General features: G+C 48.9%; 6 protein-coding genes across 6 annotated transcripts; 4 read left to right on the plus strand and 2 right to left on the minus strand.

Moving 5' to 3' along the window:
* Window positions 1-1,474: 1,474 nt before the first annotated feature.
* On the plus strand, window positions 1,475-3,000 carry PGRI_062980 (Glycoside hydrolase, superfamily; the record flags this gene model as incomplete). Its single annotated transcript, XM_040794012.1, has 3 exons — window positions 1,475-1,736; window positions 1,808-1,896; window positions 1,984-3,000. The coding sequence occupies 3 exons, from the start codon at window positions 1,475-1,477 to the stop codon at window positions 2,998-3,000; spliced, it is 1,368 nt and encodes a 455-aa protein (XP_040647977.1).
* A 1,853-nt stretch (window positions 3,001-4,853) lies between these two features.
* Window positions 4,854-8,032, plus strand: PGRI_062990 (uncharacterized protein; the record flags this gene model as incomplete). Its single annotated transcript, XM_040794013.1, has 5 exons — window positions 4,854-5,254; window positions 5,314-5,552; window positions 5,607-5,631; window positions 5,683-6,243; window positions 6,298-8,032. 5 exons carry the CDS (start codon window positions 4,854-4,856, stop codon window positions 8,030-8,032), a joined length of 2,961 nt encoding a protein of 986 aa, XP_040647978.1.
* A 1,347-nt stretch (window positions 8,033-9,379) lies between these two features.
* Window positions 9,380-13,340, plus strand: PGRI_063000 (Male sterility, NAD-binding; the record flags this gene model as incomplete). The annotated part of the gene is made up of 2 exons (XM_040794014.1): window positions 9,380-9,826; window positions 9,888-13,340. 2 exons carry the CDS (start codon window positions 9,380-9,382, stop codon window positions 13,338-13,340), a joined length of 3,900 nt encoding a protein of 1,299 aa, XP_040647979.1.
* A 1,377-nt stretch (window positions 13,341-14,717) lies between these two features.
* Window positions 14,718-15,809, minus strand: PGRI_063010 (uncharacterized protein; the record flags this gene model as incomplete). The annotated part of the gene is made up of 3 exons (XM_040794015.1): window positions 14,718-15,038; window positions 15,098-15,345; window positions 15,449-15,809. The coding sequence occupies 3 exons, from the start codon at window positions 15,807-15,809 to the stop codon at window positions 14,718-14,720; spliced, it is 930 nt and encodes a 309-aa protein (XP_040647980.1).
* A 1,711-nt stretch (window positions 15,810-17,520) lies between these two features.
* PGRI_063020 (O-acetylhomoserine aminocarboxypropyltransferase/cysteine synthase family protein) lies at window positions 17,521-20,795 on the plus strand (the record flags this gene model as incomplete). Its single annotated transcript, XM_040794016.1, has 6 exons — window positions 17,521-17,656; window positions 17,713-18,549; window positions 19,308-19,362; window positions 19,412-19,910; window positions 19,970-20,538; window positions 20,597-20,795. The coding sequence occupies 6 exons, from the start codon at window positions 17,521-17,523 to the stop codon at window positions 20,793-20,795; spliced, it is 2,295 nt and encodes a 764-aa protein (XP_040647981.1).
* A 436-nt stretch (window positions 20,796-21,231) lies between these two features.
* Window positions 21,232-23,744, minus strand: PGRI_063030 (Nrd1 complex RNA-binding subunit; the record flags this gene model as incomplete). Its single annotated transcript, XM_040794017.1, has 5 exons — window positions 21,232-21,732; window positions 21,797-22,998; window positions 23,050-23,146; window positions 23,343-23,588; window positions 23,667-23,744. 5 exons carry the CDS (start codon window positions 23,742-23,744, stop codon window positions 21,232-21,234), a joined length of 2,124 nt encoding a protein of 707 aa, XP_040647982.1.
* Between the last annotated feature and the right edge of the window lie 1,601 nt (window positions 23,745-25,345).

Raw genomic sequence — 25,345 nt, forward strand, 5'->3', positions numbered from 1 at the left:
AGACTTCAAACTCGGTCAGTTTTGGTGGGGAAATGGGCAGTGGGTACTTAATAGAAGGGTCTGTATAACCTTACAACTTCATGCTGGGGCATCTCATAAATCTGGATGACTTTTCACTTAGGGATTTTTCTGATAATACTGTAACTAATGTTCTATTTGTGTTCTATGGAATAATTTGTTCTAAAGGGTAGTCTAATAACTTAGCTTGCGCCACTCCCACTAGTTTCGAAGCATCCACAATGCCAGTCAGTCCTGAAGAAAAAAAAAAAAAAAAAAAAAAAAATCACAGCAGCATGTGGATGACGGTGGTCACCAAGCGCTCATGGTTCAGGCATGGAGGCTCGCCGCTCTAATCAGGGGGTGGATCTTCAGCCCGTACCGCGAAAGGCACATTAGAAATTTCCCATTTGACATACAGTTTCCAGCTGCTTCCATGCAAGGGGCGTTGAATTGAGTACACGTAAAACCAGACATGTTCGGTGATAGAATTTTCTGTGCAAGGAGTTTCTTTAGCAGAAATACCAAGAGAGAGGGACATTCATTTTAGAACAGCCTCGGCATGCTAGTCGCAGCCTCGTAAGCCACGGGCAGAGCCTCCTGCAAGTATCAGCAGACTTTGCACTAAGGGTCTGCAGTTTCGGCAGAGGAAGTGGTATTGGTATTTGTTTTTTTTGTTGCTTTGAATAGTTACAGAGATCCAATGTATGGGCATCATATCAGTAATCACACAAACGTAACACGTTCAAAAAATAGTAGACCGTTTCACAATTACCCCTATATAACTACATGTATGTACGTGTCTATAGTAATAAACACATTCCACGGCTCTAAATGTGGTATAGTCGGAGATTAATGAGAGAAATATAGTACCAAGAAATATATATGACTTCTAACTAAAACAAAAGTCCGGTAGTTGTTTTCCTGTGTACGGAGTAGTTTATTATGCACTTGGCAATTCGAATCGGAGAAATTTCTCAGGAAAATACCTTGTAATTCCATGGTATGCAACCATAACAATAATTTGCCCAGCTGAAACATCTCCAAAGTCACAGTGTCTCGGGCCGACAATGGACCATTATCATCACTTATTGCTGTATTTGGAGTATGATTGACGTTTTGCTAACCATTTTAACTCCAAATTGTGTGCAGATCCCCCGCTTTCAGAGTTTCAGGGCTGGTCTAAACATTGCCCCGGCTTTTCTCTAGGGGCACCGTCGGCCTATTATCGGGGAGCTAACTGTATGAGGAAAGATCTTCAGGATAGATGGAATATATTGGAGGGAAACCACATCTATGAAGGATTGGCAACCCGTGCCAAGGGATATGGCAAGGTCAAAGTCTCGGAGCCGGGCTGCGTAGAGAGCACATCGTGAAGATCCAGATATAAAAGGAGGCCAGCTTCTCCGAATATCGTATTTAAATCATCTACAAGCTCACTACAATCTTCAACAATTTGAGGCATCACTTCTGAATTATGAAGCTGTCCCATACCCTGGCAGCTTTTCTACTCCCCCTGATAGGCACTGTATCAGCGGCGGACGCGAAAGCATGGAAGTCCCGCAGTATTTACTTTGCCTTGACTGATCGCATTGCCCGTGGAAGCGATGATGCAGGTGGAGATGCCTGTGGCAACCTTGGAAACTACTGCGGTGGAACTTTCCAAGGCTTGCAGTCCAAACTTGACTATATTAAGGGGATGGGCTTTGATGCAATCTGGATCACCCCTGTTGTCGCTAGTGAGTTCGATTAGTTATTAGACTGTTCTATTCTCAACGCAACTTATCTAATCACGTTATCATTTCTACAGATGCGCCGGGTGGATATCATGGATATTGGGCACGGGATCTCTATAGCGTCAATGAGAACTATGGCACCGCTGAAGATCTTAAGAGTCTAGTTGCTGCCGCACATGAGAAGGCAAGTACAATTCCATAACGTTTCCTCCGGTCCAAGTTGGAAGTAACTAACCGGCTTCGAAAACAGGGAATCTATGTCATGGCAGACGTAGTTGCCAACCATATGGGAGGCCCCATCGGCGAGAACAAGCCGGAGCCATTGAACCAGGAGAGCTCCTACCATGCCGCCTGCACACCTGACTATTCAAACCAGGAGAGTGTTGAAAAGTGCCGTATCGCAGCAGACCTACCTGATATAAACACAGAGAGTCCCGAGATCCGGGAACTCTTCCAGAAATGGATCAAATGGCTCGTCGCAGAATACGAGTTCGACGGCTTGCGTATCGACACCGTGAAACACGTTGAAAAGGACTTCTGGTCGGCCTTCTCCTCCGCTGCCGGGGTTTACACCATCGGTGAAGTCTGGGACGGTGACCCAACCTACCTTGCCGGATACGCAAAGGGCATGGACGGCCTGCTCAACTACGCGGTCTATTATCCCGTGAACAACTTCTACCAGCAAAAGGGCTCTTCCCAGGAGATAGTTAACATGCACGGTAAAATCGATACCGCTTTCCCTGATCCCACCACTCTGGGCACGTTCATCGACAACCACGACAATGCGCGATGGCTGAGCGTGAAGAATGACAAGTCGCTTTTGAAAAACGCACTTGCCTACGTCATTCTCGCTCGAGGCATCCCCATTGTCTACTACGGCACGGAACAGGGCTACGCGGGCGGCAACGACCCCGCAAACCGCGAGGACCTATGGCGCAGTAAATTCAGCACCGACGCGGACCTGTACAAAGCCATATCTCTGCTCTCCGCGGCGAGAAAGGCTGCTGGTGGCCTCGCTGATAACGACCATGTCCATCTGTACGTCGCAGACACGGCATATGCGTGGAGCAGAGCGGGCGGAGACGTCATTGTCCTTACGACCAACAGTGGATCTGGATCTAAGGGTGAGCACTGCTTCGACTCTAAGAAGCCTGGTGGGACGTGGAAGAATACCTTTGGAGAGGGGACAATCACAGCCGACGAAAGCGGAAAGATCTGCGTCTCTATCACTAATGGTGACCCTGCTGTTCTCGTTGCTAGCACTTAATTGTGAGGGATTAGTTCTCTCTAGTCGGGTCTTCATAACTGTTATGCAATAGTTCCTATCATGTTGTCAAGCCTGCTTCCGATCAATAATATGGTTCTATTAGCGCAACAACATTCTATTTGTCATTTCGGTATTTAATGTAGTTGAATAAATTGAAGATTCTTTCAAAGACTGTGTCACTCACTATGTGCCGGTTATATGGCAAAAGAGGATTTTGCCCAGTCAAAACAAAAACATAAAAACATACAACAGCATGTCTAAGGTGGTGGTCACCGAGCGCCCACGGTTCGGGTGGGTGTGGGCGGCTCGCCGCTCTATTCAGGGCACTCAGGGCAGATATTCACCCACCTGAATATTCCTCACCTAAATATTCAGCCCGTATAGCAAAATGTACATTTCCTATCGTGACCAAAAAGGCTACAAGTACCCTTGTTTTCCCATCCGGGGTTTTTTTTATCTCTCTAGCCTCGCTTTATCACTACAACCTCACTTCGTCACGAGCAAAATGCGTACCAAGCATGGGCTAACGTTGAAATATATAGCCAATATTATAGACTTCGGGGAGTATAGTAATAATGAAATCCAGCGGGTAGAGCTACCCACAAACAGAATCTAGTTATAGTCATACGTTACTTATTTTTGACGAGTAAGTCTCAGCCCTAGGAGCAGAGAAACAAATCGCTAAATTATGCTTCTATCCCTAGTTTTGTCAAATTATATTTATAGGTCGTTATTTCGCCGGACATCAGAACTTATAGGGCTTTTCTCGAGTGGGTTATAAAAGGAATAGACGGTCGAATAGAGGAAAGGCCTATGGTCGAGACAATTTAGGGATTTTTTTTACAAAATTCATAGGGTCAGGGTCGGGTCAGGGTCGCTCATGAGGGACCCTGATCCTCGGAGGGGCGGGTGGAGGGTCCAAGATCATGGACCACCCGGAGGGTCACTGCTAGGCCTAAGTGGATATATGAGAGACTCGAGGATTCGGGAATAGTCTAAGTATAGCGCTAGGTCGGCTATTATTACCCTATACTAATATATATAGAGATCGGCTATTACTGACGACAAGGACGATAAGGTATAGCGTCGCGACCTAAACCTATTCGTATACAACCTACCTATATGATATAGATCTAGCAGTCCTAGTGATATAGGGACCCAGTGACTCAGGGAACCAAGGGGAGAGAAGTAAGAGAAGGGGAAGAAGGAAGTAAGGAAGAAGTGAGAGGTGCATTGCAGAGAGAGGACACTCTGCGCCCGCGGGGGAATGCGGGAATTGATTTTCTTTATAATTTTCTTGTCTAATTTGCGCCATGCCGGCCGGCTTGTGGCCTTACAATTCAGGCGGGACCTCGGGAGACCGAGTCCTGTCTAGTTACAGGGTGGTTGTAAACTGGGGATGCACCACCATTTGTCGTCAAAGAGCAGGCTCTGGGGACGCTACTCCCACATAGCAGCATGTATGTAATAGCGAGGTACATCGGGTTAATGAATTCTTCATCATCATCATCAAGGCGCCATGTGGATAAGGTGCATAAGCATACCCATCTTCTACGGTTTAGTAATTCAAGGTATTTTAATTTCTGTCAGTCTAAGATCAGACATGCGCCCTTAGGCCGCTATACACCTTTGCACATGTCCCTGCCGGACAATCGTCTTCAACCAATCACACACACGACGAAGGTGAGGCTGACAGCAGCCCGCTGCCTGCAGCCTCGCCGAAGAGGAAGAGGAGGGGCAACAAGGCTATATATATATTACCTTTTCCCCACACCTACTCTCGAAGTTGAGCATCCCGAGGGCCTTCGGCTCACCTATCACCCCTATCCTATCCCCCATCATCTGAGGTAGATATGGACCCGCTCAGTGTTACCACCGGAATAATCGGTCTCTTGGCGATCAGCAACAAAGTCACCCAGTACATTAGCAATCTCAAAGATGCCTCAGAACAGCGCCAGAGAGTCCTGAACGAGCTTCTGCTCATGACAGGCTGCCTGACTATCCTGAAGGCAAACGCGGAGAAGATGGAACTGCTCCCACAAGCGTTCCTGTCTCTGTGCGGCGAGGATGGTATCCTCTATCAACTGAAGGATTGTCTCCAGACCCTGTGGGATAGGCTGCAACCTGGTGTCGGTTTTAGGAGGTTCACCCGGAGGGTTCGATGGCCGTTCCGTAAGGATGAGGTGGATGATTTGTTGAGGACAATGGAGAGGTACAAGACTATTCTCGTTCTCGTACTTCAGAGCGACAATGCGTAACCATTCCCTCTCATAACTTGGCCTCCTGGTTCAGGGCTGATACTACACGTGATAGTTCTCTATCAACTGCAATCCAGGAGAATGTGACAACTTTACGGGATGAGCAGGAGAGACGCCGACAGAGTCAACTGACTCTTGAGATCCTTAACTGGCTATCGCCATTGAAAAGTATCGGTACCCACTCGGATATCTTCAGTCGATATCATGACGGGACCCTGAGCTGGATTCAAAAGGATGAACGCTACAAGGCTTGGTTGGACGGCTCCTCAAACTCTGTATGGTGTTTTGGAATACGTGAGTAGCTCCGCCAATCTACTATGCTCTCCATTTGCCGCTGACTCTGTGAAGCTGGGGCCGGGAAAACTATTCTCGCGTATGTATAATCGCGATCAATTTTATCAGCTCATCAAACTGATTGAACCAGGTCTGTGATAATTAACGACGTGCGCCAGAAATTTCCATCCCACGGATTGGCGTACCTTTACTGCAACCACAAAGACACGGACACTCAAAACTTGGTCAATCTTCTAGGGAGTCTCTTGCAACAGTTAATTCTTAAACTAGGGACTGCACCACAAGAGGTGCGCTCCTCATGGGAGCTACACAGTAGAGAGATGTCGAGGCCCACGGCGAGCGAATATCTGCTTCTTTTGCAGTCTCTGACATCTAGATTGCCCGGGACATTCATCGTAATTGATGCCCTAGACGAGCTTTCTTCATCCGAGTCAACGAGTCAACTTCTCATCACGATGTTACAATCGCTCCAGCCATCAATCAGGCTGCTGGTCACCTCGCGACCGATCCCAAGTACGAGTCGCAACTTGAGCGATTTCGCCAAAATCGAGATCGTTGCGCAGCGGCAGGACATTGCCCTGTATGTCAAGGGCTTCATGGCGCAGAACGCTCGGTTGACGCAGATCCTGGCGGATGACTTGGAGATGAGGGATGATCTTGCCGAAAAGGTTGCCAACAACACGCAGGGAATGTAAGCTACCTTTAGACAACTTGATATCTAAAGTGAAAGCTGATTGTTCTTCAGGTTCCTAATTGCGAAATTGCAAATGGAGGCATTGGCCCAGAAGTCAAACCGAAAGGCCATCCGACTAGCTGCATCTACGCTGCCTTCTACAATCTCAGACAACTACCGCGAGGCCCTAGAACGAATTCTGTCGCAAGACGCTGAAGATGTGACGCTTGCGCGTGAAATCTTGTCCTGGGTAGTCTGTGCCGTTCGCCCATTGACCGTGTCAGAACTACAGCAAGCGCTAGCCGTTGAGACAGGGAAAACTTACCTCGATGAAGAAGCTGTGATAGATCAAGATATTTTAATATCCGTGTGTGCAGGTCTCTTGGAACTTGAAGAAGAAAAGGGGACTGTACGGCTAGTGCATAAGACAGCACAGGAGTACATTGATCGAATGCGCGAGGAATACTTCCCGGACGCTCAGCAGAAGATCCAGAAGACTTGCCTTGAATATCTTTCCATGGAGGAATTTATCCATCTGTGTCAGTCAGATGAAGAATTCGAGGCAAGGCTACAGCAGTACCCATTACTTGATTACGCTTCAAACCACTGGCCATCCCATTGCTCTCCTACAAAGATCGACGGGGAAACCCGAGATCTGATCCTATCTTTATTAACAGACGAGGCACGTGTCAGGTCTATCGGACAAGTCCTCCTGGCTCCAAATTACAGACACCTCAATTACAGCCAATCAACACCTCGCACTCTCACCGGAATCCATCTACTAGCATACCTAGGTGCTACAGAGCTCGTGCCCCTCCTCAAGAGCCAGCTCCCCAATATAATAGACTCCAAGACCGACCGGGGCCGCACCGCAATCTCCTACGCCGCAGAGAGAGGCCATCACCTCTTCATCCAGGAACTCCTCCGCCTCAGCACCGTCCCCTTCGACCTCAATTCCAGAGACGCCGTCTATGGCAGAACCCCATTATCCTGGGCTGCGGGCGAAGGTCAAAGCGCTGCCGCCGAAGTCCTCATCCGCGCAGGAGCAGACATAGAATGCGAAGATACCGACTACGGCCGCAGCGCTCTCAACTGGGCCGCCGGCCTTGGCCACCTAGACACGGTCAGAGTACTCATCCGGCACGGCGCTGAGGTTGACGCGTCCTCGTGGTACGGCCGGACATCGCTTTCGAGAGCAGCAAGCAGAGGGCACCTCGAGCTTGTCCGAGTCCTGATAGAAGAATTCGGCGCGAGTCCACACATCCAGGATACGAAGTACCCGTATATCCCGCCCTCGTGGTCATCTTGGGACTCGAAGGACCACGATCAGCGTCCGACGCAGGATAAGTTGATCGATGCGGACTCTAAGGCTTTTGATGGTGGGCGCCCGCCGCTATCATGGGCGGCTTGGGGCGGCGACACGGCTGTGATCAGCCTGTTGCTTTTCCATGGCGGGGATGTCAACTTGAGATCGGGGAATGGGCTCACTCCCTTATCCCTCGCGGCGGGCAAGGGACACGCTGATGCCGTTCGGCTGCTCCTAGAGCATGGCTCGCCGATCAATATGCCCTGTAACTGGGGTCGAACTCCGCTTATACGCGCAGTGATCAACGGGCATATTGACGTTGTCGAGGTCCTGCGTGGTCATGGTGCCGATACCGAGATCCAGTGCATGGATGGGAGGACGGCCCTGTGGTATGCTGAAGACCGTGGCTTTGCGGAGATTGTCCAGATCCTACGAGTGGCGAAGGAAGATGCTTCTTGGGTTAAAGCGGAAGCAGTAGAAGTAACAGTGACAGAGACGTGACCGTCATATAGAGGATATTCTAAGGTCACTTCAATAACTCCTTGAACCTTTGTGCCCTCATATAAATGTCTGGAGAACCTTCCTTTTAGGAAAGGCAAAGTCTAGGCTAGGCTAGGGTTAGGGGGTGCGCACGACGGCTTCACAACAACCCTATACCCGGGTGCCGCAATCCAGCACTGGTTTGACCATCCGGGTTGTGTCGGGCCCGATGACACGCATGATGAGTGATGGGCGATGCGCCGACGGAGTGGTGCGTCTTCGAGACGGAGATATTACCGTATTCGCACTAGACCAGGATGCACTGTCCCAGTCCATCCGAGTGTAAATAACGAGACTGATATGCATGGATATTGAAAACAGGAGACATATCAAGGTAGCTAGGCATGTAGACAGACAGGCAAACGTACATCAGCGTCGAGATTGGCAACGAGTGTTGCGAGCGAGGAGCCCGGTAGTTCAAGCCAGTGTGCAACGCTGGGGGCGCTGCCAGATCTTGCGCCCCAGGGCTTTATGGATGGGTGTTTAGTCATTTTGGGACGAATATCAGAAAACGGTACCTGAAGAACTCAGTAGTGGACTAGTAGTGTTATGTCTACTCGTTTTCCCCCAGAGAATACTATCATCAGCTAGTCTTCCGCACGACCCGAAATGGGTGGCGAAGTCGATTATCAGCTGAGGCGCTGGATTCGTAGAGCCCCATTTCCTATCTGCCTACGTCAAATGCTCCAGGGCTACCAATAGGGACAGATAATATGATGCTGATGATAGCAAACAATTTACCCCCCTTTTTATTTACATTCCTTCATCTACAATGCCCTTCATCATCGGCGTACCCACTTTTATATATTTGAATGCGATGCAACGAGGGGCAAGGATACCGAGATAGCTTCGAATAATACATGTACATATTTTACTTTATATCTTCTGCCCTCGTTTCTACCTATCTTGCCGCTGTTTGCCTGAAAGACACCTAAATATTTAAACAATTCAGAGAGCTGAGGGTGAAGATTTGTCCACACGCTCAACACAGCCTTCGTATCTAGGCACCCTGTAGCCTAATATCACCCTAAAGACGCAAGGCAGGTAAATTCTTTATGAATTCTCATGGCCACCTATCCCACTACTAGTCGGTCATGTAAAGATGTCAGCCTCACTTTTCAAATACCACTCCGCATTACCAGCCTCACTAGATCCGACTCGAGGCTTCCAACAAGGTAGACTCAAGATCGACTATTCCATTTCCAAGACCAGCAGGCTGTATTGCACAGCAGTTTGTACAGCGTGACTATTTAAAGGGCTTTGCATCCACTTCACAAATGCACTGAACTGAGTTCAACTTAACCTACCATGATGGCTCTAAATGAATTCTTTCCGACTTTACCTGGATATACTCCAGCACCCGCGACCTCCCCGTTGGCATTGATTGAATTGAACTCGCCTACAGCCCAGAGATATAGCATCGACCAGCTACAGCACTGCTGGGCGTTACTGGTGAAGCTGTACACCGGTAAAGACGATGTCTCTTTTGTATATGCTCGCGCGGCTGTACACAGTGACGATGCATTGATCGATACTGGACATGCAAGGATTGTCTCATATCAGTATCAGACCACTGATAATAAGATGGGTATTGATATGGTGTATCGAGGATGGAAGACTGCAGATCTGTCGTCTTGTGAAAACAGCCGTGTGAATACGGCTGTGCTGCTGTACACTGGGATCCTTGGCAAGAGAAGTGGCGACGTTCCGTCGAGGGACTGGACGGGAGATATCAATATCAAGGAGATTGAACACGTATGAGGACCCGACACCTTCCATGCAGCCTATGGTGCAAATGCTAATCGCACAATAATAGACGAGTTTACGAATAGTTTCTTCCCTGGCCAGCGGCTCTTTGGTGATGCAGTACCGACCGAACTGTATTCCCCTTAGATATGCTGAGTCCATAGCACGCACATTTGAACGAATCCTGAATGACTACAACAAGCGCACATTCACATCCATTTATAAGCTGACCAGGTTGCAAAGTTTGGCACTCGATTCCACACGAGAATATCTTCTTCGCTGGGGTATCATGGACAGAAAGCGCACTGATAGTACCTACACCATCAACGCCCTAATCCGCGCCTCCGTCCAGGCGACCCCAGACGCCGAGGCCATCTGCGCATGGGACGGCCGCCTGTCGTACCAACAGCTAGATACGCTCTCAGACACCCTGGCCATGCGCCTGATTGGCGCCGGTGTGGTCAAAGGGACGCGTGTGGCATACGCCTTCACAAAGTCCTCCTGGGCTGTCATCGCCATTCTCGGGATATTGAAGGCTGGCGGCGTCTTTGCCGCGCTGGATCCGTTGCAGTCAAAGAAGAGGTTAAGAAATATGCTTCGAATCCTGGGGTGCACTACCCTGGTTACCTCTGCCCTGCATGCTTCTGAGGTTTCATGTCTTGTAGCCAACTCTCTTGTTCTTCCGCGCGACGCTTTATCTTCCGGCTTTACTTCCAGACCAAGGCAAGAAATTGCACTTGAATCCACCGATACGGCCTTCGTCCTCTTCACCTCCGGCTCAACAGGTTATCCGAAAGCTATCCTCCACGAGCATGGCGCTGTATGCAGCCACGCACTTGCCCTAGGGAATGCAATGGGGTACAAAGGCGCGCGAGTCCTTCAATTCTCAGCATACATATGGGACGTGGCAGTGATAGACATCCTCATCACCCTTATATTCGGAGGGTCCGTGTGTATTCCCTCTGAAGAAGACCGACTCCACGATATTTCAGCCTTTATCGAATGGAGCAAGGCCAACCTTGCCCTCCTTACGCCCTCGTACGCCCGCTCCATTGATCCAGACAGTGTGTCAAGCCTCAAAACTCTCGCGTTGGGAGGCGAGTGCATGACGAAGGAGGATGTTAACCGGTGGAAAGGCCGTCTTACCCTGATGAATGTCTATGGGCCAGCGGAGGTTGGGGCCTGTTCGTTGAACACCTCGGTGACAGTCGTGGCTACAGGGGAAGGAGAAGGAAACGTCGGAGCCAAAAACATCGGCCGCCCACTGCGAAATTCTCCCTGCTGGCTGATCGACCCCGACGACGTGAACGTTCTCGTCCCCGTTGGCTCCGTGGGCGAGCTCGTCGTTAGTGGAGTAAATCTCGCGCGGGAATACCTCAACCAGCCTGAGCTTACCGCTACGTCGTTTTTCAATGACCCGGCTTGGGCGGAAGCCCTTGATCTCAAAGGTCCCAGGCGATTCTACAGAACAGGAGATCTAGCTAGCTACGACATCAGCGCATTCGACGGGTCTCTAATATTCATGGGCCGCAGGGACGACCAGATGAAAGTGCGCGGACAGCGGATTGAGCCAGGAGAAATAGAGTATCATCTTTCTCATGTCCCTGATGTTAAGGGGGGGATTGTGACGATTCCTGCCTGTGGGCCTTGGGAAGGCGAGCTGGTGGCACTGGTCATGACTAACCAGCTGCAGAACCAAGGCCATCTACATTCAGACCCATTGCAAGTTTTGCCGGCTGAGACTCTCCCGCTATCGCGCATCCAGGATTATCTCTCTGAGTTCCTGCCCGGTTACATGATCCCTACTGTCTGCGTGGCCCTTGCACATTTCCCGCTCACAGCTTCCATGAAGATCAATCGGAAGGAAGTGAAAGCATGGCTGGAGAAGACGGAGAATAAACCAGTTAATGCTCTACAGAGCCAGAGACGCTCTAATGCAGCGGCCCTAGCGGGGACCGAGCATACTGCAGTGATAATCAGTTCCCTTCTATCCAAATACCTCCGCTCCCTTCATCCAGACCGCCCATTCTGGCTTGAAGCCCTCGATCACGACGTTTCACTTCATTCGGCCGGTCTAGACTCCATCCAGATGATCACGTTCTTCTCGACGCTGAGGAAGCGCTTCGGAAACGTGCTTTCTTTCCCGGCGGTCATGAAGACCAGACAGCTGACTGTTAGAAGCCTGGCGCGGGTTATTGACGGCTCAGGGGGGGTGGCACCCACTCGCTCACTTTTTTTTATCAATGCAGAGGCTGAGATTGAGGACATCTCTCAGCAGCTCCTCAGACGGCTTGATTCCTTGACTGTGGAGATAACTGACAGCAAGACAGCTAAAGGCGCAGCTCGAGCTATTCGAAACGTCTTCCTCACCGGTGCGTCCGGCTACCTTGGGAGACAAATCTTCCGACAGCTACTTTGCCAACCAGGCGTGCATATCTACATCCTCGCGCGCCGACCTCCGCCGTCAGGGAATATGCCAGGCCAAAAATCACCCCCACCAAGAGACCCCATCAGCAAAACCGCAATGCTAGAGGGTTGGTGGGACGAATCCTTCCGGCAACGCTACACCGTCTGGCCAGGAGATCTCGCTGAGAAGGAACTCGGCCTAAGCAAATACCACCTGGCGTTACTTGCGGGACAAGGTCCAGTGGAGAAAGTAGTGCACGGGATCATCCACTGCGGTGCGGTTGTGCATTACACGCTCGACTACGAGAGCCTCCAGGCGGCAAATGTGCACTCGACAATGAGCCTCCTGGAGATAATGGCGCAGCCGAGGTCTCCCAGTAGCTTTGTGTTTATATCAGGAGGCAGAAACCCTACCCCTACCCCAACCACAGCTCTGACCGCTACTCAGAATCAGATGAGCCTAGTAAGAGACGAAGTCGAGGTCGATAGAGTCCTCTGGAATGGCTACAGCCAGTCCAAGTATATCTCAGAGAGACTCACTCTGGAAGCTCATACATTTCCCGTACCATACTTCCAAGGCAAGCACCTCTGCACCGTCAACCCGGGGTACATCATCGGCTCGGCAGCAAACAACTGGTACGCCAACACGCGCGACTTCATCTGGAAACTCGTCGCTGGGTGTCTTGAGATAGGCCTCTATAACCGCGACGAGGCGGACGGGTGGCTATTTGTTTCAGATGTAGCCAGTGTATCCATGGTTGCGGTTACGGCGCTTCTCAACCCGAACCAGGACAGTGGTGGTGAGGGTACTTATACCCATGCCATAACAGAAGGCGTCCCATTCCAAACACTCTGGGACATATTGCAGCATGAATACGGATACCAGCTTAGCGGGGTTTCGGGGGAACAGTGGCTTCAGACATTGAAATCCGCTGTTCTTGATGCGGGAGAGACTCATCCGCTATTTACGTTGTTACCTATGCTAGAGACGAATGGGTTGGGCTTAGGGACTCGGCGTGACTTTTTATCGAGTGTATCGGATGAGGTGACTGAGTGTATAAGGAGAAATATTGCCTATCTTGTGCGGATTAGGTTTTTGCCTAGACAGCCGTCTTGAAGTGTTGGTTCTCTGCGGCTTTTTTCTTTTTTTTAATGGTGGCTTGACTAAGAGACCTGCGGGTACCTATGGCATACAGTTCAAATCAACTACCTAGCTGTCCATATTGTCATCCGGTCCTCATACTCCGTCCGACACACCCCCTCAGTGATCTCCGGAGGGGACTGCTAGCCTCGATAGATCAATCTACATACCAATCTAGTCCCAATAACTAGGCTATTAAATAGCCTATATCTACCATTCTGAGTATCCTTAAGAAGCTCTCATACTTCTGCCGGGAAAGTAATCTAGTAAGCCTATCGGCTACGTACTCGCCGTCGCCACCTATCTTACTATAATACGTCCTTCTATTACCGCCTATCGAAGCTTAGACGTAGCAGTGACCCGCGGGTGACCCTCACGACCCTCGAACTGCCCCGCTACTAGGGCGGTTCGAGGGTCTAACCTTCCGACCTAGGCTTCCGCAGAACCCAACCGGACCCAGACCCAACCCAAGCTCGGGTTGGGTCCGGGTCTAAAATCTTGACCTAACACTGGGTTCTAACTTCTGGGTTACTACTCTCAACCCGGACCTAGGCTGGGGCCCTAATTGGGTTACAAACAAGACAAATATACTAAGGAATCCTAATTACATAATTTATACAATCTCTTAACGTATTTCACTACCGAGCTGCGCAAACCACCGAGCTGCGCAGCCCAGAACAAATAGTCAAAGCGATAAATTAAGACATAATATTTCAGCAACCAATGCTTTTATTTGATTTCATTACTCGCTGATAGCAATTGATAAGCATTTCAAATATCTTATATCAGTTTTAAATAAATCGAGAGCTTGCATTGTTATGGTATCGAAAAATACATTGCTAAACTCTTGAAATATATATATCTCAGTCACTAGTTTGTTAAAGTCCCCTAAATTCTAATAAGTGGCTAGATATCACATAAAAAGCATTTGGCTACAAGGAAAAACTGATATAGACAACCGTTGTTGAAATATTATATTGTAGTTTATCGCTTCCACTATGTGTTCTAGGCTGCGCAGCTCGGGGGTGTGCGCAGCTCGGTAGTGAAATACGTTATTGTAATCTACGCTTTTCCCAAAATGGCAGAGGCCCCACCCGGTCCTATTCTGATTTAGCGGACTCCGATCTGGCTTAGCGGTTCCCGAAGTAGTTTGGCTCCTCCGGCTATCCCAAACCGGGAATCTGCCATATCCGACCGCCTACCAGCCAGACCCCTGACCCTAGGATTGTTAGAGAGTTCCTTGAAAAAGGATTGGCAACCCCTTTACTTGACCAGCTTTCAAAAAAACTATGGTTCTTTGCTCGTGCCCCTGTTACCCACCATTGGACAGCAAAGGCCGAACATGGACCTTGGTTATTGGCCCACTCTCTGTGAATGCCCTCCCTCTACCTCTGGGTCGGTGTTTCGTGAGTTCTGATTCATGGTCGGCATGTTTCCCAGGTCAACTGTATCGGTATTACAAACCTTTGGGGTCTCCGTGGGAACTGTGGGCTCTCCGGCATTTTCGACGAGGTCGGCACACATAAATCCAAGCAGAATGTCCATATTCTTGTTTGCGACTTTGTTAGTCGAAAAATCAAGAAGGTCCGTCTTCTTGATGACTAGAACTTGCGGGGTGCAATGGGCTTCGATTACTCGGGCCTTCATTTGCCCGAAGATCGTGATAGCCATAACCTATATTATAATTAATATATATTAGCTTTTATATAAGGGTATCTTAGATCTGTACTCACTGGAATAGTGTTATACTCTAAGCAACCCTCGCCTTCTAGTCGCGTTATCATAATTGCGGTAAGGATCATCACCTCTGCCCGGGTCAGCGTTTCGCAAGGCTCGTGTTCAATCAAGGTGTGGATTAGAGTGTGTGGGGGTCTTCCTTCAGGATATAACAACTCCTTCGGCACAAAGGCAGCGGCCGGCGAGCATCGCATCGATCCCCAAATAGATGGGTAGAATTTATCGGCGATAACCGATAGTGCTACTGCGTAATGCACATCAATACACCAATTTCGTGTCGCAATGCGGCTCAATATCTTACCTCTTCACCCATTTTGACACTTGCCTAAGGTTTGGGGGGGATTCACCATCTCCCTGGTCGAACTCTCGGCGGAACTGGAAGAACATCCGCTCCAGGCCCAAAAAGACAAACCAGACCTGGGAATGAAGGCTCCGAACTAAGGGGTCATTTTTGGCGTTCTCCCATCCATCAGTGATTTTCCTCAAGTCTGCCGTGACTTTAGGGTCGGTTTCACAAACATCGGGAACCCATGCAGCACCCTGTGGTTCAAAGAAAATCGGACTGGAGGGATCGGAAGCTGGGGTTTCAAGGTGTTTGCCATCCTCATCTAGCTCAAGAGGTCGACAATCGACCAAGAAATCCGTGGGAGGTAGGGTGTATATTCGCGGAAGGGTAAAGTTCGACGTTCCTGTAAATGTTTTCGACATTGGCGATGACTTGGCTACGGGCTTGGAGGTTGGCCGCAGCCCGTTCCCCGGCACCAAAACCCAACGTAGGGGAACTGGTAGGCATAACGATTAAATGGGAGCTGTAAAGCAAAATGAGAGTTGGTTGAAGAATCAAGAGATGGTACGGTGGTTGAGAATCTTTTGGGTCAACAATGATCAGGTGAAGTGTAATATACGCCGTCTCCATGTGGCTCGTTCCACTCCCCAGACATTGTTAACAGTGTGGCTGCCCAAGGCCTACATAAAATCAACATCTTCCAGTGGTAAAAAATAATGCTCTCCGGGTTGGAAATAATCCAGGATCTATTACAGCAAACTTTATCCTTCTCTGGAGAAGCCAGGAGCCAGAATAAAGCTAGAGTTGACTGACTGACTTACCGTCGCATCCCACCCGTGTACAAGAGGCTAGAGATTTTATTTCGTGAGGAAATGTGCCTGATGGTGACTGGTGGTGAATCTATCGGTTCTGTGCGGGATACACCACCAGCTTTGCAAGCGCCGAGACGTGCAACACCAGCCTGTTCTAAGCGTAATATCAAGGTCATACTGATATTATGATATTAGGTACCTTACACACCGAAATGCATAGTCTAAATAGATATAAGCGCATAGTAGGGATACACAATCAACAAGGTAAGCGCTTCCCAGGCTAGCCTCACCTAAGCCACCCTCACAGAAGTTCCGTATATCCTTATGTACGATCCTTATACACGAAATACTCATAAATCTGACAGCAATCCCCGGCCTAGAAGTTAATACCGTATCCTTTACCAATCTATCCTCGGAGTCATAGCACAAAAGATCATCTGCGCCGCGGTCAACGTAACTTTGTGAGACAGAGACGGTAGTGTTTTACTTACCGGTCTAGGCGCCGGTATATACGCCAGAGTGTGACAGCTCGTAGCCACGACAGCCGCTATAGGTTCCCGTGCGAGAGTGTAAGCCGAATACTAGGGTACGGAGGACGGGGAGACAAGAAGCGATGATAGCGATAGCGGTTTCGACCATAGAGACAGTGCAAGTGATTATTTATTCATTGCGGTAGGAGTATATTACTCGAATAACTGAATACATCGTGGTTGAGTTATAGGAAGTAGATGAGAGGAGAAGATAGAGGGGAGACATACTACTAGTGATAATCTACACATAACTACAATTAGAAGCATTACACTACTCCTGGAGTGCTTTCGGGATGTTCTGTTCGGAGAACATATTTTAGCTGGTAATGAAATTCAAATCATAGCAGAGTAAGAGAAGCGCCTTAGGGCTTAACAATTTGTATTTTTCTTAGGACTGATATAGGTTTGGAGTGAGTTGGCCCCTATCACCTCAAGGGTGAGAATTGTCACCCCGTTCTCACCTCTCTCACCCCAGTCTCAAGACTTCTCACCCATATCACCCGCACTCACCCTAGAGTGCCGCTTAGGTGCTGAGGGCACATTGAGTATTGGCCGTGCAGAATATGTGTGACTACGTGATTCGCTTTCGAGCCGAGGACAACTCGTATGGCTACACATCAGTACATGTGGAAAGAGCACGAAATTCCCACGGAGGGATGAAGAGAAAGTGGGACGAATATGAAGATTTCGAGAGCATCTAGTTCCTTGAGATTCCGCTCGGAGAGAATTGGATTTTCTTTCCTTTAATGGAAACATCTAGCTCCCATACCTCGAAATATTTCGATCCTGATATGCAAGATGACCACTCAAAGACGCATGACGTTTTCGACGAATTTTTCGAAGACGGCCCCCTTACTAGCCAGCCAGTTATATTCGATTTTGCTTTTGGTGACCATAGCCCTGCGGCCGTTTATAAGAGGAAGAATAGTCAGTCTTCATCGCAAAAAAAACAGGCGTCTCGGGTGCACTTTCCCTTGAAATAGTCCAAGACCTCTTGGAACAAGGATCATTTCACCGTGATCCATCCCTTCTGGCGCTCAGACGAGTTGTGGACTACTACAGGTGCCACCTATCCAACGCCACTGTGTCTATGGGTGTGATTAAAAGCCCCGTTTACTCTTGGAGCTGGGCGCAGTCCATAGCCAAGGGGCTTGATTCTCTAAGTCCACTTGCAAAGCAGCTAGCGCGCGAAGGAAACAAACCCACCACAATTTATCCAAGCCTGTTGTCCCGTGAGTACACATTCGCAGCAATTCTACAGTTTGAATCAGGGGATATTAGCGTCGACATTGCTAAGCTAGCGGATGTGCTGGCAATATCTAGTGGCAACTCTCTATTCATTGCTAAACAGCTACTCCACGACCCGATGTCACCAAGGTATCTCTCTTCGGGTGCCGTCTCACATACTATTGGCAATTTTGGGAAGCTGGGAGTTACGCTATTGGTTTCTCCTCCGGAGTTAGAGATCCGTGAACATGACCTTGAAAGGTGGCAATTCGTCAACCACAACCTGTTCGATGGAAATTCAGCGGGCGGGATGTTCGATAGCACCTCTATTCACTTGTCCTTCACGGGCTGGAAAGGACCTGGCAGCCTTGAATCGACCAATTCGCGGGGCATGGATGCCTATTACATTGAAACAGCTGTCTCTGTCAACGATAGGGACGAATGGGTGGGCGATTTAGATATACTAAAGGGATTGAGGGATTTAGAAATTGGGATCCCTGGTCTTACCGACAAGTGGCTACATGATCCCTCCTTTTCTGTTGGCGTGAAATTAATTTCCATCGACTGTTGGGAGGAGATTCTAGATCCTCCGAGTGAGTTACTCGTGCTACGTTCGGCATCGGCAGCAACACACGATCGGCGGGGGAATTGGTAGTGGATGGTGATACTAGCCGCGATAAGCATTGCACGTTCGAAAAAAAAAATATCGATGTATTTGCTTGCCAGTGGATAGGAGCTTTTGTTGGACTTGTGTGGTTGACAAAATTGATGCGAGAGGAATGTCCTGTTTGTTTATTAGATTAAAGCAGCTTATGGCTATGTAAATAACCTGACATCTTATACATTTTCACATAGGGTTTCTGCGTATAACAATGCGCTTGCATCTAAATTCCTTGACGGGGATAGATAGTACTAACCAGATTCTATAGTAGAGATTACTTCCCCGAAATCCAGCTCATCTAATTCAATCCCGCTACGCATCTTGCTCGTGATAAGGAGGTGAAAGAGGGAAGAAGAAGGGTTATAGATTTTTTTGGCCTGGAAGATAACAAAAAAACATACTGGAATGTACAAGTGTGAGATATATCAGATATGGGTGAAGGGAAATTTGTCTACAGGTCTGGAGACCATATATAATATCAATTGAACTATGTCTAATCTATATATATATATATATATATATACTATATTCTATATATGTTGTATTTCTATATCTACGTTCTGGAATATCAGTGGAGTATAACCCAAATCACGCCATCTGCACCCCGCCATTTCCCCCCCTTCCTCTCGTATTTCCTCTATTTATTCCCTTGTCTTTCCCTTTAATGCTTCATTTACTATAACTCTTAAGCTTCCATAATGTCTGAGCAGAATCTCCATTTCGATACTCTGCAGCTTCACGCTGGGTAAGTATTCAATTTCCCCAAATGAAAAACATAAATCTAATAGATCAAGCCATGAGCCCGATTCAACCACGAATTCACGAGCAGTCCCAATTTATGCGACCAGCTCTTACGTTTTCAATGATTCCGCCCACGGTGCGAGGCTCTTTGGCCTCAAGGAGTTCGGTAACATCTACAGCCGAATCATGAACCCAACAGTTGATGTCTTTGAGAAGCGCATTGCTGCTCTAGAAGGTGGTGTTGCCGCCGTTGCCGCCTCCTCTGGCCAGGCAGCTCAATTCATGGCTATCTCGGCTCTCGCCCATGCTGGTGACAACATCATTGCCACGAGCAACCTGTACGGCGGCACCTACAACCAGTTCAAGGTTATGCTTCCGCGTCTGGGAATCAATACCAAGTTTGTCCAGGGTGATAAGCCTGAGGATATTGCCGCTGCCATTGATGACCGCACCAAGGCTATCTACATTGAGTCTATTAGTAACCCCCGCTACAATGTACCTGACTTTGAGGCCATTGCGAAGGTTGCACACGAAAAGGGGGTTCCCGTTGTGGTATGTCTGTTTAGAATGTGTGCAACCTTGGAAGAATGCAAAGCTTACCAATCTTCTAGGTCGACAACACCTTTGGTGCAGGAGGCTACTTCGTTCGCCCAATTGACCACGGTGCCGATATTGTCGTGCACAGTGCTACAAAGTGGATCGGTGGCCATGGTACCACCATTGCTGGAGTCGTGGTTGACAGTGGAAAGTTTGACTGGGGGAAGAACGCGGCCCGATTCCCCCAATTCGTCGATCCATCCGAGGGTTACCATGGGTTGAAGTTCTGGGAGACCTTTGGCCCGCTTGCCTATGCTATTCGAGTGCGCGTTGAGATCCTGCGCGACCTTGGTTCTGCCCTGAACCCCTTCGGTGCCCAGCAGTTGATCCTCGGCCTGGAGACTCTGAGCCTGCGTTGCGAGCGACACGCAACTAACGCCATTGCCCTGGCCAAATGGTTGCAGAAGAATGAGAATGTGAGCTGGGTGTCATACCCCGGTCTAGAGGATCATCCTAGTCATGAGATTGCAAAGAAGTACCTGACCAGAGGCTTCGGTGGTGTGCTGTCTGTGGGCATCAAGGGCGGCGCTACCGCTGGTGCTCAGGTCGTTGACAACTTCAAGTTGATTTCGAACCTTGCCAAGTATGACTCATTCCTATTCTCTCTTAAGAGCCTTTACCTCTTACTAACATCACTGTAGTGTCGGGGATTCTAAGACTCTGGCCATCCACCCTTGGTCCACCACCCATGAACAGCTCACAGAGCAGGAGCGTCATGACTCTGGTGTGACTGAGGATGGAATCCGTATTTCGGTTGGCACAGAGTACATTGGCGATATCATTGCTGACTTTGAGCAGTCATTCCAGGCATCAAAGGCTGTGCCGGATCGTACTGCTTGAAATTTCTAACACATGTCGATGCCGTGCATGATGGAATACAGAAAGGAGACTACGTAGTATTAAAAATTAGTGATGACCTACGATATCAATGAACACTTAAGGTTACAAGCTTCATACTACATGTAAGATAGGGCACACGCCTGGGCCGAAAAAAAAAACTTACAACCACAAGGGAACCATAAGGTAATGTCAATGGATATGAATTTCTCATAAAAACTTCGGTTCATAATGTGCCCTTGTTCAACCGTCGGCGAGACTGCACAACTTGAAAAATTAAGGTAAGAGAAGTACAGAAAGAACGAAAACCTCCCCGCCAAACGATATGCCTCAAGATAAAAAAAAAATGTTCAATCCCCCGCCCCAACGCCTTTGCCATGCGCGGTGCGCGCATCCTATTTGGACCATATGCACGCAACAATGAGGAATGAAGAAAAAATCAGTTGCCCTGACCACCAGAAGGAGGCTGACCACCGGGCATACCGGGCTGGCCACCCATCATGAATCCGGGAGGCAGCATGGGCATGCTGGCAAAGTTGAAACCATAGGAAGGAACTGCAGGTGCAGCTCCCTGGTTCATGTTAGGCATGTCAACTTCATTCATCTGGGGACCACCGTATCCATCACGCTCGGGACGGCGACCACCAAAACGAGTATCCTGGGGGTTGGGGTTGGTGCGAGTGGAAATTGGGCCCCGTTTACCGCCAGTGTCAGTGGCGATGCGACGGCTGATAGCCTTGGAGGAGACACCTGCGCCGATTTCGATATCGGGCTCCTCCACAATCATACCAGATTCAATAGGACGTCCACCAGTTCCGCCATATTCCGCGGAAATCATCCACTTACGATCAGCCTCGGTCAGTCGCTCAATCGGAATTATGCTAACTCCAGTCTGGTAGTCGCTACAGTCACGCGGGCCAAAACCAACACCCCAACGAGTCTAAATTGATAAAGTCAGTGATAAGGTCTCACGAAGGGTCAACAAGAAAAAGAAGATGACTTACCCGGAGTTGCATCTCGCCGGTACGGTAAGACTCCATTCCATCACGTGCCTGCATCGCATCGGTGCGGCTAACCATTTTAATAAAAGCGTGGCGCTTGTCCACATTGACGATGCAAGTCTGAACAATTCCGAACTGACCAAACAACTGACGCAGGTGAGCCTCCGAGGATGTGACACCACCAACGAAAAGAGTTCGGCTCAATACTTTGATCATGCCCTGGCCAATAGAATAGTCCCATTCAATGAACTTGGGTCCAGGGGGAGGGAGGTTAGGATCCTTGTTACGAGCAGGCGAAGGCGAGCGACGTCTACCACCAGCACGTCCACCAGGGGGGCTACGCTGACGGTACTCATTACCACGACGGCCACGCACATCACGCGGGTCTCCACGACGACCAGGGGATTCACCATATTCTCCATAAACAGGGCTGTCACGACGGCGAGGAGGCGAAGCAGTACGGCGTCTATCCCAGCCTGGAGAGCGAGAGCGACGACGATATCCAGTGGGCGGCGAGCGAGGATATTCACGGCCCCGATCATCCTTATTCTGAGCGTCCGAGTGACCCCATCCACCCACGTTCTGTCCTTGTATCGGGTTGAATCCAGCCATCGGGCCTCCAGGCATCGCAGGCATACCGGGCATCGCAGGCATGCCAGGCATACCAGGCATACCGCCCATACCACCGTTGTTGGTCATGCTGAAAAGCTGCAGAGCAGTCCCCCACTGGTCCTGAGGGATACCTTGAGCAGCGAGCATCTGAAGAAGCTGAAGCTGCTGTGCCATGGCGTTCGAATCGGGTGCGGCAGGCTGCGCAGCCTGAGGAAGCATCGCGGTCAACGGGTTTGCGGCGGCCATCGAGATTGGAGTTCCACTCTGACTCTGCGGCTGGAGAGCAGGGTTCTGAGCCATGCCTGCCATACCTGCGAAAGGAGGCGCGACAGGTCCACCGGCGCCGAGTGCATTCATGGCAGCGGCCATATGCGAATTCTGGTCATTGGCAGGGGTCACGGAGGCCGAGTTGAAAGCGCCGAGAGGGTTGGCCGGGGCAAGAGCTGAAGGAGCAGCAGGTGCGGTAGTGTTCTGCTTGGCCATGTCGGCCAAAGCTTTCAGGATGCTTGAGGTATCAGGTGCCGACTGTTGTGGGATTCCGATCGGGTTGGCATTCGGTGCAGGAGACCCTTCGGGGGTGTTCGATTCGACATCTAATGATATGTGAGCGTGGGCGAAATACAGTATCATCTTTGAGGACTTACTTTGGGCAGCATTGAACTTCTCTTTGAACGAATTGAGCATCGGGGCTGGGAAAGTCGCACCACGTTCCCAGATGTCGACCAACTTCTTGATCTTGTCCTAGATTGTGACAGGGTATATGTGAGTTACGCGTTCGAAACAGTCTGGTCAAGGCGGAATGATCTTCGGATTGAAGTACATTGGGGCAAGGATACAATGTGCAAAGCACAAGCCACAAAACAGGGCTTGGCCATTGCCAAGGCTGTAGTGATGGGGTATGAGGTTTATCATAATACAAGTATGTCCTATAGCGTACCTTTTGGTCATTGGGGGCGTTATTGATGATGTCTGTCATCAGGATAGGTAAAAGATCAGTGACACGTTTGACACCGGCGGCGAAAGTTCCATCAGGAGCATCGCCTCCAGGAACCTGGCCGGCCTTGCGTGCGGCCTCTACCCATTGTCGAGTTACTGAGTCTACCACATAGAGCACGCCCAGCTTGTGGGAGCCCGGGGCTTTTTTGAAGTGAGTGTAAATTTTCTGGATCAGAACTGATTCATTCTGTGTGCAGGGTTAGCATTTCATCGATCACGTCGGGACCAATGAGATGGTTCAATCGACCAAAGGGGACAAGCGTACCTGCACGTTGGCATTGCACAAGTTTGTGATGCCACCAATCTTTGAGCCGGATACGCCAGGTGGCTTGAGTGCCAGCATGGATTGGAGAAGATTCTCCAGTTCAGCTACTGCGGAAGACATGCCGGAAAGATACTACCGTCGAATCCACTTGGAAGGGGAGTCGCAAAAGGAAGAATGGAAAAAGTTCCCAGTGAAGACTTTATGCAGATGGGAGGAAGCAATGTAGAGGTCCCGGCTACTGCGCTCTTGCGACGCGACGGACAATATCTCGGTATGCAAAGAAGATATGTTTAATCGAGTTCCCGGCGATTCTTCACTACAGACTCCACGAGCGCATTCACTGTCGACCAGAGAATAGCCGCCTACAGCTGGAATACAGCCTAGCGATATTGAGGAAGGCTGCCTGGCGCCGAGTACGAGAGTACGGGGAGTACGGGAGATGTACAGCCTAGAGCGTCTTTTGCAGTGAGATCCCAGAGAAAAACCAGATCAGGGTTTACGGAGTCCAAGAGGATCCAGTGAAGTCCAGCGCAGTCAGCAAATAAGCTGAGCTCAAGAAACTGATGAAATCGAAGGGAAGAAGGATGCTGAGTTTGAGGGAAGGTGAGGGTGAACGGAAGGATCATCAAAGGGGACAGCAGACTCTGCGACTTGGCGCTAATCCTATCATGGGTTAATCACGTGCTGATTGTGGCCTTGCGTCTTTGGTTGTTGTCCGCAACCGGATAATTTCGATTTTTATATCTCAAGTCAAAGAAAAGGTGTACATAAATAAGGTGCGCAAAAGAGAGGCCGAGGTGAGTGTTGTCAAATGATAATTATTCGGCCTCGGTTTAATATTGTGTTCAAATTTCAAATATTGACCTTGAATGAAGTCTTACATTTGTTTTTTACAGTTTTTTCTCTGCTATCATCTTCAGTTATATCAAGGAATGATGAAGTCTCCATTAAAATGAATAAAAATGTTGCTAAAAGATATTGAAAATCAAGGACTTTTTGATTTTAATATACAAAGTGAATTTTATGTACGGAATATCGAATAACTAACATCCTACCTAGGTTTAATATTACTACACTTGACCGCTGAGCCGAGGGACCCGTGGGCATCTCATCCCTTTTCACCAATACATTTCTGCCATGTGCTACCGCCATATAGCTCCCGGCCTCGGTGAACCGTTTCAGAAATGTTATTTGTACAGCTTATAGTTAGTTATACATCTTGTACAACGAATAACCCTAGGATTTGGGATATATACATATGTAGCTATCTGGACAAGGCTAGGGATTAAATGCACTATTACAATATATGTATCTACATATACTAAACCCATCTGATAAGCTCCGAGGGTTTCCATGTCGGACGGATGGCGGCACGGGAAGAAATGGCGACTTCCCGACGTCACTGCCTACCATTGATACCTGTATTTGCAGTACGAAATTTGGAAATGGAAGGGATACATAGTATCCACGGGAACATTCGATTACGTATGTAGAAATTATTAACTAGTCCAAGGGTAACTACATATGTATAATACATATATGCATATTGTGATTATAACAATCTTATATAGAATAATGAATTATAGATATGTATTGTTAGTATAGTATAATACATAGAAAATATGTAACACATTAAAATCCCGTATTTCGCAACGTAGCATCACGATCTGCCGGCAGCC

This window comes from Penicillium griseofulvum (assembly GCF_001561935.1).
Source record: "Penicillium griseofulvum strain PG3 chromosome Unknown contig_96, whole genome shotgun sequence".
NCBI lineage: Eukaryota > Fungi > Ascomycota > Eurotiomycetes > Eurotiales > Aspergillaceae > Penicillium > Penicillium griseofulvum.